Source organism: Watersipora subatra, chromosome 8 (assembly GCF_963576615.1).
Source record: "Watersipora subatra chromosome 8, tzWatSuba1.1, whole genome shotgun sequence".
Taxonomy (NCBI): domain Eukaryota; kingdom Metazoa; phylum Bryozoa; class Gymnolaemata; order Cheilostomatida; family Watersiporidae; genus Watersipora; species Watersipora subatra.
The window spans coordinates 38275039-38295248 of NC_088715.1; the positions used below are offsets into that span (position 1 = coordinate 38275039).

The 20210-nt window shown below is 36.4% G+C and overlaps 1 protein-coding gene across 3 annotated transcripts in view; it reads left to right on the forward strand.

The window, feature by feature from the left end:
• Nucleotides 1–20210, forward strand: part of LOC137402181 (mitochondrial dicarboxylate carrier-like) — a 40330-nt gene that overhangs the window by 11743 nt on the left and 8377 nt on the right. For all 3 annotated transcript variants that reach the window (XM_068088662.1, XM_068088663.1, XM_068088664.1), the window contains 6 exons: nucleotides 750–896; nucleotides 2134–2255; nucleotides 8895–8982; nucleotides 12903–13019; nucleotides 16804–16924; nucleotides 18229–18350. In XM_068088662.1, coding sequence (XP_067944763.1) covers nucleotides 752–896; nucleotides 2134–2255; nucleotides 8895–8982; nucleotides 12903–13019; nucleotides 16804–16924; nucleotides 18229–18350 — 715 coding nt within the window. In that variant the 5' untranslated portion in view covers nucleotides 750–751. The remainder of the gene's footprint in view (nucleotides 1–749; nucleotides 897–2133; nucleotides 2256–8894; nucleotides 8983–12902; nucleotides 13020–16803; nucleotides 16925–18228; nucleotides 18351–20210) is intronic.

Sequence of the window (20210 nt, forward strand, 5' to 3'; positions counted from 1 at the left end):
GGTTGCGATGTTATGTTGGTCGCTCCATTGGTAATCATAACGGATTTCGCGCAAAAATTTATGTAGAAAAAATAGGATTGCAACATTTAACCAAAGACCAGTCTCTGTTGTGAATTTTAGTAGAACTTAAGAATAAAATAAATTAAAAATAAAATCCTTAAGAACAAATAAAACTGACTGATACAAAAATAGAAATAAAACTGACTGAGCGCACAAATAACGACATGTTTAGTCGCTGTTGTTACCTAAGTTCTCAAGCTCTACTAAATTTTACTGCAGAGACCGGTCGCTAGTTAAACGTTGTAATCTTATTTTTTTCTACATACATTTTTGCGCGAAATTTGTTATGATTACCAGTGGAGCGACCGACATAACAGCGCAACTAAGCCGCATAGACGGAAGAGAACAACTCCCTAGAAGCGCAGCTGATGCATCAGGTGAAGTACGTCTTGTGACAAGTTGTTGGGTTGCTCGCCCGCTCGACGGGGGGACAACTCCACAAAAAAAACAAGATTGTCAAAATAGGCTACATGCTGGCTGCACTCATGACTTACGCTCCATGGGTACTGATATTCAACTGGCATAAATACTAGTGGAAAAGGTTATCTCACGAATCTTTGGCCACAATACAGCTCTGTGGTGTCCTTCACACAACAAGACGCTCTAAAACATGAACCTCTTGAGCCAGCCAAGAACTGGCCAATACCCGGTTCTGGCATGACTGAAACACTTTTGTTACATGTTTCAAGGAATGGCAGGCGAGATACAGACTAAAAGAGTGGCAGCGTGGCATCACGGGGGGCTGGCATCAGCATCCGCTGCCATGTGCACACATCCTCTTGACCTCCTCAAAGTGCATCTGCAGACACAACAAAAAGCCCAGATTGGACTACTAGGTATGGTATTGTATTACTGTCCATCTTCAGTGCATGCTAAGGAGAACTACTAGGTATGGTATTGTATTACTGCCCATCTCCAGTGCATGCTAAGGAGAACTACTAGGTATGGTATTGTCTTACTGCCCATCTACAGTGCATGCTAAGGAGGACTACTAGGTATGGTATTGTATTACTGTCCATCTTCAGTGCATGCTAAGGAGAACTACTAGGTATGGTATTGTATTACTGCCCATCTCCAGTGCATGCTAAGGAGAACTACTAGGTATGGTATTGTATTACTGCCGATCTCCAGTGCATGCTGAGGAGGACTACAAGGTATGGTATTGTTTTACTGCCCATCTACAGTGCATGCTAAGGAGGACTACTAGGTATGGTATTGTATTACTGCCCATCTTCAGTGCATGCTAAGGAGAATCATGATGGCCCCAACCTAGGAGTAGTTTTACATCATTGCACACATAGTAAGGGCTCAAAAAGTACAGATTTCTCCGCTGTCTGACCGATCAGAAAGCCCGAGTTTTGTGTATTTATAAGACATCTCAGAATAAAAATAATGTTTACTATGATTAAAGCCGTATCCGTCCTTTCTTCTGTCTGCAGCCATGCCTAGAGCATTAGATAAACCCAGGTAATCGGCTTCTCAGCCAATCGCTCTACCATCTGAGCCACTCAACCACCTTTCAACAAAAAGAATAATTGTGCACCTACTTATTACACCTGATGATCTCTCATAGCACACAGGACTGCCAGCATTCTAGTATTAATAAAAATAGCTGTTATATATTGTGAATACATAGATCTATGTTGTAATACATGCAGCTAGGGCTCTCTTGTAATCACCAGTTCTAACTACCTTGCAAAGTTTGCTGCTTTCGAATGTACCGTCACACCTTGACATACGAGCGCCCCAACAATACGAGTAAATTGAGATACGGACAGCATTTCAAACAGGTTTCTTCCTTGACATACAAGTGAACTTTGAGATACGAGCCGGTTCTCAATGGCCACTATATGACTAAGTATGAAAAGTTTTAAAAAGGTTTTCACAGATTGTATAGCGCTATCACAGATTGTATAGTGGTATCACAGATTGTATATAGCTATCACAGATTGTATAGCGCTATCACAGATTGTATAGCGCTATCACAGATTGTATATAGCTATCACAGATTGTATAGCGCTATCACAGGTTGTATATGGCTATCACAGATTGTATTGAGCTATTTCATGACAGGTATGGGCAAGCAAGTGGTCAGAAGTGAAGGAATTCTAGGGCTATATAATGGCATCTCTGCATCTATAGGAAGACAAATGACATATTCTCTTACTAGGTTCGCTGTCTACGAATATATAAAGGTAGGAGTGGTGTCCATTTTTATCCAACTTTCTGTATTATCCCTTTGAAAGACAATCAATCCCAATTTAAACATTGTCAAATCTTTATGTCAGTGTGCCCCATCATATCATATATGACAGTGTGCCCCATCATATCATATATGACAGTGTGCCCCATCATATCATATACTACAGTGTGCCCCATCATATCATATACGACAGTGTGCCCCATCGTATCATATACTACAGTGTGCCCCATCGTATCATATACTACAGTGTGCCCCATCGTATCATATACTACAGTGTGCCCCATCGTATCATATACTACAGTGTGTCCCATCGTATCATATACTACAGTGTGCCCCATGGTATCATATACTACAGTGTGCCCCATCGTATCATATACTACAGTGTGCCCCATCATATCATATACTACAGTGTGCCCCATCATATCATATACTACAGTGTGTCCCATCGTATCATATACTACAGTGTGCCCCATCGTATCATATACTACAGTGTGCCCCATCGTATCATATACTACAGTGTGCCCCATCGTATCATATACTACAGTGTGCCCCATCATATCATATACTACAGTGTGCCCCATCGTATCATATACTACGGTGTGCCCCATCGTATCATATACTACGGTGTGCCCCTTCGTATCATATACTACGGTGTGCCTCATCGTATCATATACTACGGTGTGTCCCATCGTATCATATACTACAGTGTGCCCCATCGTATTATATACTACAGTGTGCCCCATCATATCATATACTACAGTGTGCCCCATCGTAACATATACTACAGTGTGCCCCATCGTATCATATACTACAGTGTGCCCCATCGTATCATATACTACAGTGTGCCCCATCGTATCATATACTACAGTGTGCCCCATCGTATCATATACTACAGTGTGCCCCATCGTATCATATACTACAGTGTGCCCCATCGTATCATATACTACAGTGTGCCCCATCGTATCATATACTACAGTGTGCCCCATCATACTATTGTACAAGTTTCTCTAACCTTACACTCAGACCTTTAATAGATGGTTTTAAAGTTTCTCAAAGCAGCAACTTTGTAAGTAAAGATATGATTGGGACTTGAAAATTATAATAATTATAAAGTTATAATTAAACTCAGATAACTTGCCCTCGGATAGCTCGAACACATGGTTAACTGGAACGGATTTGTTCGGTCCGTTCCCACGCAATGATAAATTGCTTTAGAGAACTCAAAAAATTTTTTGTCTAACGGCTTCCGAGATGGTTGTTAAACGGCTCGGTCCCGTGAAGTTTGAGTTATCCAAGTTTCACTGTATTTGGTTAAACTTCATCTTTATTACTTACTCTCCCTGTGAGACTACACTTATAAGTAAGTTATGTTACATCTTCATTACTTACTCTCCCTGTGAGACTGCACTTATAAGTAAGTTATGTTACATCTTCATTACTTACTCTCCCTGTGAGACTACACTTATAAGTGAGTTATGTTACATCTTAATTACTTACTCTCCCTGTGAGACTACACTTATAAGTAAGGTATGTTATATCTTAATTACTTATTCTCCCTGTGAGACTACACTTATAGGTGAGTTATGTTACATCTTCATTACTTACTCTCCCTGTGAGACTACACTTATAAGTAAGGTATGTTATATCTTAATTACTTACTCTCCCTGTGAGACTGCACATATAGGTGAGTTATGTTAAATCTTCATTACTTACTCTCCCTGTGAGACTGCACTTATAGGTGAGTTATGTTACATCTTAATTACTTACTCTCCCTGTGAGACTACACTTATAAGTAAGTTATGTTACATCTTCATTACTTACTCTCCCTGTGAGACCACACTTATAAGTGAGTTATGTTACATCTTAATTACTTACTTTCCCTGTGAGACTACACTTATAAGTAAGGTATGTTATATCTTAATTACTCTCCCTGTGAGACTGCACTTATAGGTGAGTTATGTTACATCTTAATTACTTACTCTCCCTGTGAGACTACACTTATAAGTGAGTTATGTTACATCTTAATTACTTACTCTCCCTGTGAGACTGCACTTATGGGTGAGTTATGTTACATCTTAATTACTTACTCTCCCTGTGAGACTGCACTTATAAGTAAGTTATGTTACATCTTAATTACTTACTCTCCCTCTGAGACTGCACTTATAGGTGAGTTATGTTACATCTTAATTATTTACTCTCCCTGTGAGACTGCACTTATAAGTAAGTTATGTTACATCTTAATTACTTACTCTCCCTGTGAGACTGCACTTATAGGTGAGTTATGTTACATCTTAATTACTTACTCTCCCTGTGAGACTGCATTTATAAGTAAGTTATGTTATATCTTAATTACTTACTCTCCCTGTGAGACTGCACTTATAGGTGAGTTATGTTACATCTTAATTACTTACTCTCCCTGTGAGACTGCACTTATAAGTAAGTTATGTTATATCTTCATTACTTACTCTCCCTGTGAGACTGCACTCATAGGTAAGTTATGTTATATCTTCATTACTAACTCTCCCTGTGAGACTACACTTATAAGTGAGTTATGTTACATCTTAATTACTTACTCTCCCTGTGAGACTGCACTTATGGGTGAGTTATGTTACATCTTAATTACTTACTCTCCCTGTGAGACTGCACTTATAAGTAAGTTATGTTATATCTTCATTACTTACTCTCCCTGTGAGACTGCACTCATAAGTAAGTTATGTTATATCTTCATTACTAACTCTCCCTGTGAGACTACACTTATAAGTAAGGTATGTTATATCTTAATTACTTACTCTCCCTGTGAGACTGCACTTATGGGTGAGTTATGTTACATCTTAATTACTTACTCTCCCTGTGAGACCACACTTATAAGTGAGTTATGTTACATCTTAATTACTTACTCTCCCTGTGAGACTGCACTTATAAGTAAGTTATGTTATATCTTCATTACTTACTCTCCCTGTGAGACTGCACTTATAGGTGAGTTATGTTACATCTTAATTATTTACTCTCCCTGTGAGACTGCACTTATAAGTAAGTTATGTTACATCTTAATTACTTACTCTCCCTGTGAGACTGCATTTATAAGTAAGTTATGTTACATCTTAATTACTTACTCTCCCTGTGAGACTGCACTTATAGGTGAGTTATGTTACATCTTAATTACTTACTCTCCCTGTGAGACTGCACTTATAAGTAAGTTATGTTATATCTTCATTACTTACTCTCCCTGTGAGACTGCACTCATAAGTAAGTTATGTTATATCTTCATTACTTACTCTCCCTGTGAGACTACACTTATAGGTGAGTTATGTTACATCTTCATTACTTACTCTCCCTGTGAGACTGCACTTATAAGTGAGTTATGTTACATCTTAATTACTTACTCTCCCTGTGAGACTACACTTATAAGTAAGGTATGTTATATCTTAATTACTCTCCCTGTGAGACTGCACTTATAGGTGAGTTATGTTACATCTTAATTACTTACTCTCCCTGTGAGACTACACTTATAAGTGAGTTATGTTACATCTTAATTACTTACTCTCCCTGTGAGACTGCACTTATGGGTGAGTTATGTTACATCTTAATTACTTACTCTCCCTGTGAGACTGCACTTATAAGTAAGTTATGTTACATCTTAATTACTTACTCTCCCTCTGAGACTGCACTTATAGGTGAGTTATGTTACATCTTAATTATTTACTCTCCCTGTGAGACTGCACTTATAAGTAAGTTATGTTACATCTTAATTACTTACTCTCCCTGTGAGACTGCACTTATAGGTGAATTATGTTACATCTTAATTACTTACTCTCCCTGTGAGACTGCATTTATAAGTAAGTTATGTTATATCTTAATTACTTACTCTCCCTGTGAGACTGCACTTATAAGTAAGTTATGTTACATCTTAATTACTTACTCTCCCTGTGAGACTGCACTTATAGGTGAGTTATGTTACATCTTAATTACTTACTCTCCCTGTGAGACTGCACTTATAAGTAAGTTATGTTATATCTTCATTACTTACTCTCCCTGTGAGACTGCACTCATAAGTAAGTTATGTTATATCTTCATTACTAACTCTCCCTGTGAGACTACACTTATAAGTAAGGTATGTTATATCTTAATTACTCTCCCTGTGAGACTGCACTTATAGGTGAGTTATGTTACATCTTAATTACTTACTCTCCCTGTGAGACTACACTTATAAGTGAGTTATGTTACATCTTAATTACTTACTCTCCCTGTGAGACTGCACTTATGGGTGAGATATGTTACATCTTAATTACTTACTCTCCCTGTGAGACTGCACTTATAAGTAAGTTATGTTACATCTTAATTACTTACTCTCCCTCTGAGACTGCACTTATAGGTGAGTTATGTTACATCTTAATTATTTACTCTCCCTGTGAGACTGCACTTATAAGTAAGTTATGTTACATCTTAATTACTTACTCTCCCTGTGAGACTGCATTTATAAGTAAGTTATGTTACATCTTAATTACTTACTCTCCCTGTGAGACTGCACTTATAGGTGAGTTATGTTACATCTTAATTACTTACTCTCCCTGTGAGACTGCACTTATAAGTAAGTTATGTTATATCTTCATTACTTACTCTCCCTGTGAGACTGCACTCATAAGTAAGTTATGTTATATCTTCATTACTTACTCTCCCTGTGAGACTACACTTATAGGTGAGTTATGTTACATCTTCATTACTTACTCTCCCTGTGAGACTGCACTTATAAGTGAGTTATGTTACATCTTAATTACTTACTCTCCCTGTGAGACTGCACTTATAAGTAAGTTATGTTACATCTTCATTACTTACTCTCCCTGTGAGACTACACTTATAAGTAAGTTATGTTACATCTTCATTACTTACTCTCCCTGTGAGATCACACTTATAAGTGAGTTATGTTACATCTTAATTACTTACTCTCCCTGTGAGACTGCACTTATAGGTGAGTTATGTAACATCTTAATTACTTACTCTCCCTGTGAGACTGCACTTATAAGTAAGTTATGTTATATCTTCATTACTTACTCTCCCTGTGAGACTGCACTCATAAGTAAGTTATGTTATATCTTCATTACTAACTCTCCCTGTGAGACCACACTTATAAGTGAGTTATGTTACATCTTAATTACTTACTCTCCCTGTGAGACTGCACTTATAAGTAAGTTATGTTACATCTTAATTACTTACTCTCCCTGTGAGACTACACTTATAAGTAAGTTATGTTACATCTTCATTACTTACTCTCCCTGTGAGACCACACTTATAAGTGAGTTATGTTACATCTTAATTACTTACTCTCCCTGTGAGACTGCACTTATAGGTGAGTTATGTTACATCTTAATTACTTACTCTCCCTGTGAGACTGCACTTATAAGTAAGTTATGTTATATCTTCATTACTTACTCTCCCTGTGAGACTGCACTCATAAGTAAGTTATGTTATATCTTAATTACTTACTTTCCCTGTGAGACCACACTTATAAGTGAGTTATGTTATATCTTCATTACTTACTCTCCCTGTGAGACTGCACTTATAAGTAAGTTATGTTATATCTTAATTACTTACTCTCCCTGTGAGACTGCACTTATAGGTGAGTTATGTTATATCTTCATTACTTACTCTCCCTGTGAGACTGCACTTATAAGTAAGTTATGTTACATCTTAATTACTTACTCTCCCTGTGAGACCACACTTATAAGTGAGTTATGTTACATCTTAATTACTTACTCTCCCTGTGAGACTACACTTATAAGTGAGTTATGTTATATCTTTATTACTTACTCTCCCTGTGAGACTGCACTTATAAGTGAGTTATGTTATACATCTTTATTACTTACTCTCCCTGTGAGACTGCATTTATAAGTAAGTTATGTTACATTTTACCCTTGAGCAAAGCATTCTTGACGTACTAGTTGCTCTAATGTGGCCAGCTCATAACCTGCTTCATATGTGAAGCAGGTTTTAATGACTTCATGTGCGGAGGTTTGATCTGCAGAGGTCTGCAGATATTCTTACAAGTTCATCCAAGCGAATTCACCTGTTCGTAGTTTCCATCTGACATGTAATGGTTTCTAGTCACTCTGAAAGCTAAGGCAGCTCGTCTCTCCTGCTTTGTTCACACAAACAATCACATGTATTCACCTTTTGCTCGATTGTAAAAACCATGTTGCTGTTTTTACCAATTTTTGTTTTAAGATTTTGGTTGTTGCTGGCCGCATTCATGATATGCATATAATTTCTCAGGCTACATATTGAGGTGACGACATCCCCTTGCACTGCTCGCTAGTAACTACTAACCAGAGGTGATTATGTGCACCCATCATGTAGATAGGTTACTCAACAACCAGGGTTATACCTTCTTCTTTCCAGCGCTCTTACCTAGAACACGGGCTATTCCTTGATATACCCTCACCACATCACCTCGTGTGCTGCTTTCCATTTATACCCTTGTCTTTGTCTTGTTTTCTATTTACAACTCTATGAACCTGTTTGATTCTATGATTCTGATACTTTGACTCTGTTTAAATATAACTCTGTACAACTCGTAAGTCTATGAGACTCCTTTCCAAGCACATAAACATCTATGAATAGGTTGATGATTATGCAGGGTCTAAGGACTACAGGAGGAAGATCCTTGCCTTTTCATGAGAAAGTTTTGATTGCAGCCGGTGCTGGAGGTATAGGAGGGTTTGTCGGTATGTAAGATCACGCAGCATGTTCATGCTCTCTTATAGTGTAGCGGCGCTGGGTATTCACCTAAGTTATCCATAAATCCTTTGGTCGCTGTCAAATAGCTGCGGGTTTAAAAATACAAAACATTGTGTGGTAATTAAAATACTAAACATTGTGTGGTAATAAAAATACTAAACATTGTGTGGTATTAAAAATACTAAACATTGTGTGGTAATAAAAATGAATGAATAAAGGGATTGAATCTATGTGCAGAATACAGTCATACCTCGAAATACGAGTGCACCATAATATAATATTATATATAAAATTATTTTATAATATATAATATGTTATATTATTTATAACATAGTATGATACAAATTACATTAGACGCCCCTACAACATAAATAATTGTAAGGTACAGGTATTTAATAATACTGAAGTCGCTTTTGTTGCTATTACCTAGAAACATGTTGGAACAGCTAACAACATGGCTGCTTACAACTAGATCGGCACGGTGCTTGTGCATTGTATAAACAGGTTTTTAATGTTAACGACTCACTTTCTGTTTTCATAGTTGAGTGCAAAATAATTGTGGTTATATTTAATTGGTAAGAAAGTGTTGCTTGTCATAATATTTATTTGTTAGTAAATTAAATAGTAGTAACGTGCTATGTTATTGTCATATATTAAACAATACAAAGGAATCACATCATGATCATCACCTCGGTTGCATTTTATTTGAAGATTAATTGGCTCAACTCAGTTAATCGTGTATTTGTACGGATGGTCCCCTACTTACGAACGAGTTACGTTCCGAACGATTGTTCGTACGGTGAATTTGTTCGTAAGTTGTTGCTTCAGTGCTATATTTTGTATTATAAGTTATGTTTAAGGCTTGTATAAGTAACCTGTATTGGTTTGTACTGAAAAATATCTAATAAAATAGAGAGAATACTGTGGTGGACGCCGGGCCATGACACTCCATTTCTTATTTATTGTAAGTGTTGTCTTTTTTATTATACTGTTGTTTTAATCGTTATGCTATCACTTATCGTTGTTGACTTGTTTTTTGTATGTGTTGTCCTTTTATTATATCGTTGTTTCACTCGTTATGCTATTGTTATATCTGATATCCTGTCATAACACTATCACTTATCGTCACTTATATTGTTGTCATAGCAACGCTCCAGCTGTCCTATTTATTCACTTTGTTAGCCGGTGTTGTTACCATTTGCTGTTAGCCAGAACGGTTGATATTATTGTATATAAAGAAGCGCGCTCACCTAGTTGAGCAGAGCAGATAGCCGTACGCTCCTCTGCTAGTGAAATTTCCTTCGCTAATAAAAAGCTGAATGAAACTACACGCACTCTCTTTTTTTTATTTGTTAGTCTAGATCGTGCCAAGTAAAGGCCGGCAAATTCCTTTACAATACGTACAGTAAAAATAAAAAAGTTCTCTGCGCACTAGAGATACGTTCACTCACTTATGCACTGCAACGAACTGGGCAAATGAAGATGGATGCTGGGTGCTGCTTCTGAGTAGTGCCTCTTTCCGCCGCTAATACATCGGTAATACCGTCACTAATAGCGTCGGACAGACGCGCAGAATTGTTCCTACGTACCGTTGTTTGTAACTCGAATGTTCGTAAGTAGGGGACCGTCTGTATTGATTGCATTAATCGTTTAATTAACGCGATCATTGTGCAGCTCTAATTTTTATTATAAAAAGAAGGGTACTCTCCTTGTTCATCCTCTATCTGTATCCAGGGGTCAAGGATAAAATAAAAGATAACTTTCCACTATACTCCATCTCATAACATTCAGATTGGTAGATCAATGCTGCATCAATCGATTGCCTTTTGAGTATTTATGAACAGTTGCGTAGCTACCTATTCTCTTTTTTTGGCGCATGTCACGGAAGTTGCATATATAATACATGTAAATATAAGGTTATACACATGTCACGGAAGTTGCATATATAATACATGTAAATATAAGGTTATACACATATGTCACAAAAGTTTAGTGTACCAAATGGGTTGCTATCAAGTCTCTCTCTCTGACCGCCGTTAGCCACTACGCCTGCCTTGAAGGTAAAAACCTACAATAGTGTACATAGTAATATTACATTTTATTGCAGATTTTAACAACTAAATGGGTATTTGTTACTTGGTTAGCGCATGTACTAAATTACAAAATACGTTTTTTCACCGTAATATCCTGTTTCATGTGGTTTTTTTATGGTGACAGATTAATTTGTATTTAGCTATTTTATATAGGAAATTTTTCTCTGGGACACGAGTAAATTGACATACAAGCTCATTCCCAGAGCGCAATGTCAGGGTATGACCGTATTAACTTTGTGTGGTATTTGCAGCATTAATAATTCTTGTTTTAAATAATCATAATATATGTAATTCTCAGTGTTGGTTTTTTTTCTATTTGTTCACCTATGTCCAGTTATAGCATTTTATATCTAGCAATGAAAACACCATTTGGTACTGGGATGGGATGGGATGGTACTGGGATGGGATGGTACTGGGATGGGATGGTACTGGGGTGGGATGGTACTGGGGTAGGATGGGATGGTGATGGTACTGTGATGGTGATGGAAATATTTCAGGCTTTCAAGGCTCCATGTTAAATGTGCACTGCAACTGGTACAGTGTGAATTACACAGAATAAACACAGTACACAGAATAAACACAGTACACAGGATAAACACAGTACACAGAATAAACACAGTACACAGAATAAACACAGTACACAGAATAAACACAGTACACAGAATAAACACAGTACACAGAATAAACACAGTACACAGAATAAACACAGCACACAGAATAAACACAGTACACAGAATAAAAACAGTACACAGAATAAACACAGTACACAGAGATAAACACAGTACACAGAATAAACACAGTACACAGAATAAACACAGTACACAGAATAAACACAGTACACAGAAATAAACACAGTACACAGAATAAACACAGTACACAGAATAAACACAGTACACAGAATAAACACAGTACACAGACTAAACACAGTACACAGAAATAGGCTAACACCTTCATTTAAAAATTTTCATGATAGATATTGCATAATATGTTGATTAAAAGTAAATTTTCTGTGCAAAAACATTTTTATAACCCGAGCAAGGCCAGGCATACACCTAGTAGTGACTAGTAGTGATATAAGGAGGTAGCATCGCTCTGTTTATTATAAACTCGTTCATGTGTTTTAATTCAATTTGATTCAGACTTATATATAAAACTTTATTGGCAATAATCTCATTTCAAAAATAGAAATGTTTTTCAAATTAGGCCGTATAACAATAGTAAAGCCAAAATAATATGGCAACAGTTAGTCATTAAAATCGAATAAATAGTTTGACAAATAGTGTTTAAAGTGCCTTTCTCTGCTAAGAGAACGGATATTAGGTGGAAGATTGTTAAAGCAGCTGGGAATGATATTTTCAAAATAATTGTTAGTGATTGTATGCATTTTGCTCATATCACGTAAGTTGAAATGAGTTGAGAACCTGTAACTGTCGTGTAAAAAATAAGGACACAAACCATGCAAAATCTTGAAACTTACAATAGAAGTAAAATAAAAATTTAGCAAAGGCAGAGTAAGAAAATGCAAAGATTTGGAAAGATCATTCCTCTGAATAATACATTCAGGAATATGATATAGATTTGCAATTAGTCTAAATGTTCTTTTTTGCAACAAAAATAAATCTTTTGTGACATATCTTGGAGTTAGATTATAATAAATGTAGATACCATAAATATTATGGCAAAATATAAACTGATAATAAAATGCAATTGCAGATTTTGAGTCTATGTATGTTTATGTCTGTACGCCTGCAAAATTAGAGGTGATTTTCAAATCTCAAGTCGCTGTTGTTGTTGATGCCATTTGCTGTTTTTAGGAACGCCGTGCGACATGATAAATGTGAGGCTACAAAATGACATGAAGATTGCCCGAGAACTTAGACGCAATTACAAGCATGTGTTCGATGGCTTATACAAGATAGCTCGATATGAAGGTACGTCGAGTTTTGAGCCTGCTTTGAAATATAAGGATGAATATTAGAAATTTACAGAGTAAGAATGTTAGTTAGAGTCTACTAAATGTTATTTAGTAGACGACGTGTTGTTAGTTTTACTTGAGTATTAACTAACAAATCAGCACATTGCATTCACTGACGAATCAGCACACTGAAATCAATGACGAATCAGCATATACCCTACAGGATGAATTTAGTTGCGGAGTTAAGTTTCGCGCAAATTGCCTTTTTCACGGACTAATTTATTCGCGGACTAATTTATTTGCAGATGAACACAATCACTCTCTATTAAAAGTTACCTCTACTACGGCTAGCAATAAAGTTAACCCTTCGCAAGCGCACACCGCGTGTTTTGGTTTCTATTTAGCCTAAAACTACGAGTCGATCATGCTAAGCTATAAATTTTTTGATGCGTTCAGAGGTTTTCACGAGTATTCATCGCTTTGGAGGCCTTTGATGAACCAACAATTTGTGGTAAGTAATGAGTTTTTTTCAAAACCATTTACTAAATTAATAATTGAATTCTACTTTGGTTCTTTGGTAAAACGCAATATGTATTTTTTCAATCCTACCACTTCGTTATTTGTTTTAGTGAGAGAGAGAGTACAATAATCTGCACGACCTATTTGCACTAAAGCAAATAAACGCAGACTGCGCAACGGTTGGTCATCTACCCCATGGAATAAGGAGAGTAAGCAGCTTTTTTATCATACACTGCGTACAATGACTGCAAGGGTGGTGGATGTCATTCTTAAAAGATCACCAATCATTCAAGGTCTTGTACTTGAGGTAGAAGTGACCTCATCTGCTAACGAGGAGAATATATCTGTTTTAAAAGCAAATTTTTGGCCAACCGGCAGAACTTTGCAATAGTAAGCCTTGAGAATTCTGATGATAACTGCCTTACCAGTTATGTAGTAGCGAGAGAATCGCCTTTAACATCTACCCAAGACAGTGACAGCGATATAGAGCTGCTATTATCAAAATAACTAGTTAGAGAGCACCATTACATGCTAGTATTTACTTATCAAGAGTATCAGTTAAATTTTATCGCCACACAACTGCCATATGGGCTAAACTGTTTCTATTTACTCCAATCATCGTTTGTAAAATTTTATTTGTATTTGTAATATTTTATTTGTACACTCAAGTTTGCAATAAATTATCATATATCTATACAATAAATATAATATAATCACGTTTGCTGCAATGATATCAAGGAGTTGTTGTTGATAAAGGGGTCTAAGTTGACTGGTTTCTCTGCCAATATTCCTGCATTGGTGAATATTACTACTTGTCTCTAGTTTTCGTAATCGGAATAGGTTCTGTTTCATTCTCAATCTGCAGTAAACACAAAAAATATAAAGTATTAGTAAGTGTAAAGGAAGTACAAAAACAATAGCTGAAGTATTTAATGAAAGCGATCAGTTTTTAAACAAAAGAATTAACTAACGCATTTATTTTATGGAAAAACATATCTGGAGTGCAAATCAAATGCATACCATAATGTCCAGATCAGAATCATTATTTGTATTAGAGGTTGATGGAGTTGGTTTCAATGTAAATAGGCAGGAGAGATTTTTGTGATGACGAAGACATGCCGAATAACTTGTGAAAACCCTGAATAATTTTGTAAAGAAGTGTGATGCTTTGGCAATAGGGTTAGCAAGAAGCCCCGGCGATGATTTTAAAACAGCTTTGGAACTCTGTTATGTTTAGTATTTCTGCCTAGCAGCTAGTTTTTAATTTGAGGCAGTAGTTATTCTCCCTTGTGTTTAAAAATAGAACTAGTTATTTACATAATTTAATAATTCGCGGAAATGACTGTTCGCGAAATCGCGAATTTCTCTGGTCATCGAGTATTTTCATCCTGTAGGGTAGCATTCGCTGGCAAATCTGCATACAGAATGAACTAGCGAATCGGCGTACAGCTTTGTATGCAGTTGGTGGCTTGTAAAGTATTTACACTTTATCAATGGAGCAAAAATTATTACCGGGTCCTTTCAGGTGAAGTGAGATGAACATCAGCAGAGCACTTTTAGAACATTGTAGAACACCAGACATTAAGCTCAAAAAATGGTTGTTTCATGTTGTCTATTAGATAGACACAATTTTATGAGGTAGACTCAATCTGATAAAATTGTTACTCACAGGCCAAATGTGATGCCGCGCAATGATTATGGTAATATTTAGGTAAGGGGACATGCTTCCTATACACATATTACTAGAGCTCTCTGGTAAAGGAGAGCACTAGTAATGTAACTTGACTGACATTTGTCTAACAGTTATGAGGCAGGCGCAGCTACTCGTTGCCGTATGACGCTCAACTTATAAACTAGGAATCACTGCACTGATTAAAGTTGAAGTCGTCTATTCATAATAATATGATGAAAGATATACATTTTAAGAAGACAGCATCTTCTATTACCACAGCTCTTACGGTCTTGTTGTGGTTTGTATCCAGTTCTGATGACAATTTACGAAAATAAATGATTAGTGGTTGAATGGTTAATAAGTGATTAACCTAAATGTTTTTATTGCATATTTTAAGGTAACAAGAATTTCTCTTATTGATCATTTTAGTAATTTAGTCTTTTACATACAGTCAAACATGGAAAACTCGAACTTCACGGGACCGAGCGAAAGTGTTCGAATTATCAGAGCGTTCAAGTTATCAGAGCACTGTCACAAGTCCATGTATTTACTTATTTATTAGTAGATACATGTACATATACAAACTATAATATAAAACAAAAGCACAAATGGCTTGTTTCAAATTAAATGCTTCTAATGTAAAGTTTAAAACTTTTTTTATCAAAAAGTATAGAGATTTTTCTATCACTTGAGATTGGTTTGTTGTTTGAGGTGATGTTATGCCAGGACGTTTTTTAGATTGACATTGGCAAAACTTGATCGTTGTTGAAATGCTCAAAAGAAAATACATCTTTTTCTTTTGAGCGTTTTACCCACAATCAATTTTGCCGATTTTTCTTGAAGTTTATGCAAAGATTATCTCACTTTTAACTATGAGGTCAACAGAACACTATTTTCTCATGAAAACCGCAATAAATAATATTCACAAACAAATCAACTTTACCTTGCTTTTGAAGGGCGATCGCTAAGCGGATGTTTGGTATAAATCAAATTTCACCAAACCTTTAGAAAAGTCGTTGACAAAAATATTTTGCCGATGGTGGTAATAACGACGCTTATGAATTACGAAAAGTTGAGGTTTACCTCTATGGCTTGGAATAAAGTGATTTTCTAAAGCGATAACAACCGTTTCGGTTGCCGCTGGGCAAAAAACAGTTCGAGTTAGCAGTGTCGTGTTCGAGTTATCTATAGCAATTTATCATTACGTGGGAACGGACCAAAAAAAACGTTCGAATTAACCATATGTTTGAGCTATCCGTGGGCGAGTTATCCATGTTTGACTGTAGTTGTATATAATTGACTTTGTTTTTTAATTCTCATTCTGTTTTTGTCTGCTTTGATGTTCAGTTCTGATTAATCTTTTACTAATGTCTGTATTGTATATACATGTCCATTTATAATGTACTGTACAGGTATGTACTCTCGTATGTATGTATAAAGTAGAAGTACATGTACTTGTAGAAGTACATGTACATCTACTTACTTCTACTTACGTGTTTTGAAAGTAATCTTGAAATTTTAGAAAAGCTCGACGCAAGGTACGATACTTTGTCTCTTCTACAATCAATTTTCTCCCAGTATGTATGATATTAGAGTACTGGTATTGCAGGAGTGACAACTCTCTTCAATGGCGCTGCAATGGCCAGCACACGAGCAGTTCTAGTGACCATTGGTCAGGTTGCTATGTATGACCAGTTCAAGCAGATGTTTTTATCTACAAGCTATTTTACGTAAGTATAGACTGAAGTAGACAAAGTATGTACTTTGTATTACTACGCCGTGTAAGTAAATGCAGTGAACACCTTATAGTGGTATATTATGTATGATATTGTAATGTGTATAGCACTTACAGTGCTTCATAGTTGTGCCATATTGCTGTATTGCACCACTTTTATGGTATGTGCGAAGCAGTTATCTCTTCCATATCACACGCTATTTTTAGGGAAGTTTCATCATAGAAACTCAGTAATGCAGAACTAGTTGTTAGGACGGTGAAAGCAGAACAGAAGCTTTATACGTTGATAAAAGAAAACGATAGGTAAAAATGAGTTACTATAGAGGAGTCTGTGCTGTGTAGAATAGATAGTACAATTACTATAGAGAAGTCTGTGCTGTGTAGAATAGATAGTACAATTACTATAGAGAAGTCTGTGCTGTGTAGAATAGACAGTACAATTACTATAGAGAAGTCTGTGCTGTGTAGAATAGACAGTACAATTACTATAGAGGAGTCTGTGCTCTGTAGAGTAGACAGTACAATTACTATAGAGAAGTCTGTGCTGTGTAGAGTAGACAGTACAATTACTATAGAGAAGTCTGTGCTGTGTAGAATAGACAGTACAATTACTATAGAGGAGTCTGTGTTCTGTAGAGTAGACAGTACAATTACTATAGAGAAGTCTGTGCTGTGTAGAGTGAACCATACAATTACTATAGAGGTCTGTGCTGTGTAGAATAGACAGTACAATTACTATAGAGAAGTCTGTGCTGTGTAGAATAGATAATCCAATTACTATAGAGGAGTCTGCGCTGTGTAGAATAGATAGTACAATTACTATAGAAGAGTCTGTGCTGTGTAGAATAGATAATCCAATTACTATAGAGGAGTCTGTGCTGTGTAGAATAGATAATACAATTACTATAGAGGAGTCTGTGCTGTGTAGAATAGATAGTACAATTACTATAGAGAAGTCTGTGCTGTGTAGAATAGATAGTACAATTACTATAGAGGAGTCTGTGCTGTGTAGAATAGATAGTACAATTACTATAGAGAAGTCTCTGCTAGGTTAAAAAGCGTCGGTTAATACGAAAGTGCTGTTAGGCACTGTTCCGTTTTAAACAGCAAAGTTGCTGCCGTGTTAAAAAGCACCGTCTTGAGTTCTGTGGCCTATACAAAGGTGTGGCCTATGTATTGTTTTATTATCGTTTTTTTGGAAAATAAAGCAGACCCGGCTCATATAGGGGTGCGGTTTATATATAGGGGTGCGGTTTAGAATAATTGCATTGCCTGAAAGTTCTACACGCTCATTTGCAGAGATAACATGACGACTCACTTCACAGCTAGCATATGTGCTGCCAGTGTAGCAACACTCCTGACTCAACCTGTAGATGTCATGAAAACTCGGATGATGAACGCCGAGCCTGGCACTTACTCAGGTTGTTATCCCTCTTTATAATCCTATTCATATCAGTCATGTGACTCACTAGAGGTTTAGTTGAGACAACTGCTGCCAATACCCACATGTTGGTGAGCTGGTGTCCTTGAGTTATTATATTCCCACGACCAAACACTAGCAAAGCGATTGTTTGGGCGATTTATGATAAATGCATATGCGCACACAACTCCCAAAAAATTATCCAAAAACGGCTGTGACCAAACCTTTGTACCGAAATCTCTTCAATAAATTTAACCATTTTTGTGTTGAGTCGTTTAAGTATAATAATGATACAAAACTCATATAAACTTATTTAAAGAATAGAGAAAGCATAATATTATTATGCTTTATTATTTATCTTGAGGTGTTGACTGATGTTCTAAAAAAGAATCAAGGAGATTGACCAACCAGAAGCTGAGATATAGCCAGCCAAACACAGGTCTACCAAAAAACATAAGTGTTTTGGTAATCATCAATATATGACGTATGAAATCGACTTGTGTGCCATTGGTCAATTAAACCAACTAATGTGCTTTCCTATAACAATCACTGCGTTTTAATTGGTTTTATCCCTGGAAGTATAGGACAATCAAATTGGGCCTAACAATCATTCCGAACCAGTCCCTCTGACGCGTAGATTAGTTTTAGCATGAAATAATTACACGCATCTATTATTTCGCAACATTTCGCTATCTTTAGTTAGTTAAGATGTAGTTGCGTCAAAAATGAAATTAGGACCCATAAAAGGCTAAAACATCAGCTACAATTTGATGCCATTTTTGTCTTTGTAGACCAACCCTGTCCAGAGATATATGCGTTTGAATGAGGCCCTCTTTTAAAAAGCTCACGTTCCAGCGGGTGCCAATTTCGTGACGTAACGAGTTTGTTTTCTGAAACGAAACCACGAGCGATAAATATGAGGTCGCTTCGTTAGCCAATCACGAGCGCGAAATTTTTATATAGGCCGTAATAAATGTTATCACTCGTAAAACGGGTTGTCTGTGATCTCGAAGATTCTCATTCGATAGAGAATTCTCACCGTTACTGGTTCAGCGCTTTTCACCAATTACTACATACAAGTTATAGTTTTAAAATGGCTTCATGTTCGAGCTACTGCGACTCAGAGTTATCTGAGCAACCTTTAGTCAAAGATAGGAGCAGGCAGCCTATGGTGAAAGCTGACAGGCGTCAGCAGCGTTTTGCTGTAGAGAAAGACAGAATGGAGGTAAATTAACTTAGAGTCTTCTATACCTAAGTAAATGTATTTTTTATAGTCATAAATACATATACTAATTAATAAAATGATAATTCTTTGCTATCTCCAATCATCGTTTCATAGCTCATCTGCCGTTTTACCTAGCTTTAATTTTTTTTTCGAATCTTTGGTAAATTAGAGTCATGATTACAAATTATTTTCACTCGTAGGAAGTGGGTAAAATCGATTGATCATTGCTCATCATTAACTATCAAAAACAAAGCTTCGAATTGCTGGTTTTGTATTTATATATTTTACATACCTATATTTTTGTTAAACGTTTACTCATATCGTGATTTTAGATTAGCAATCTAATTGACTCCCAAATTGAAACCTTACCGTAAATACACCTTAGAACGACATCAATGAATGCGTGTAATCATTACGTTTGTTTTATTGATTACAGGATGTTTACGTGGCACCACCAGTTCAGCAGTGGTGCAAGTGTGAGATTTGCCATGCGTGGAGTAAAAAAGAAATGAACATATGCTGCACAAATCACGACATGTGGCATTCCATTCCGCAAACTGGTATCAAATGCGTTACCGAAGCTGACGAAATAAAAGATCTAATAAAGCCAGGTCCATTGAGAGTGGCTTATTATAA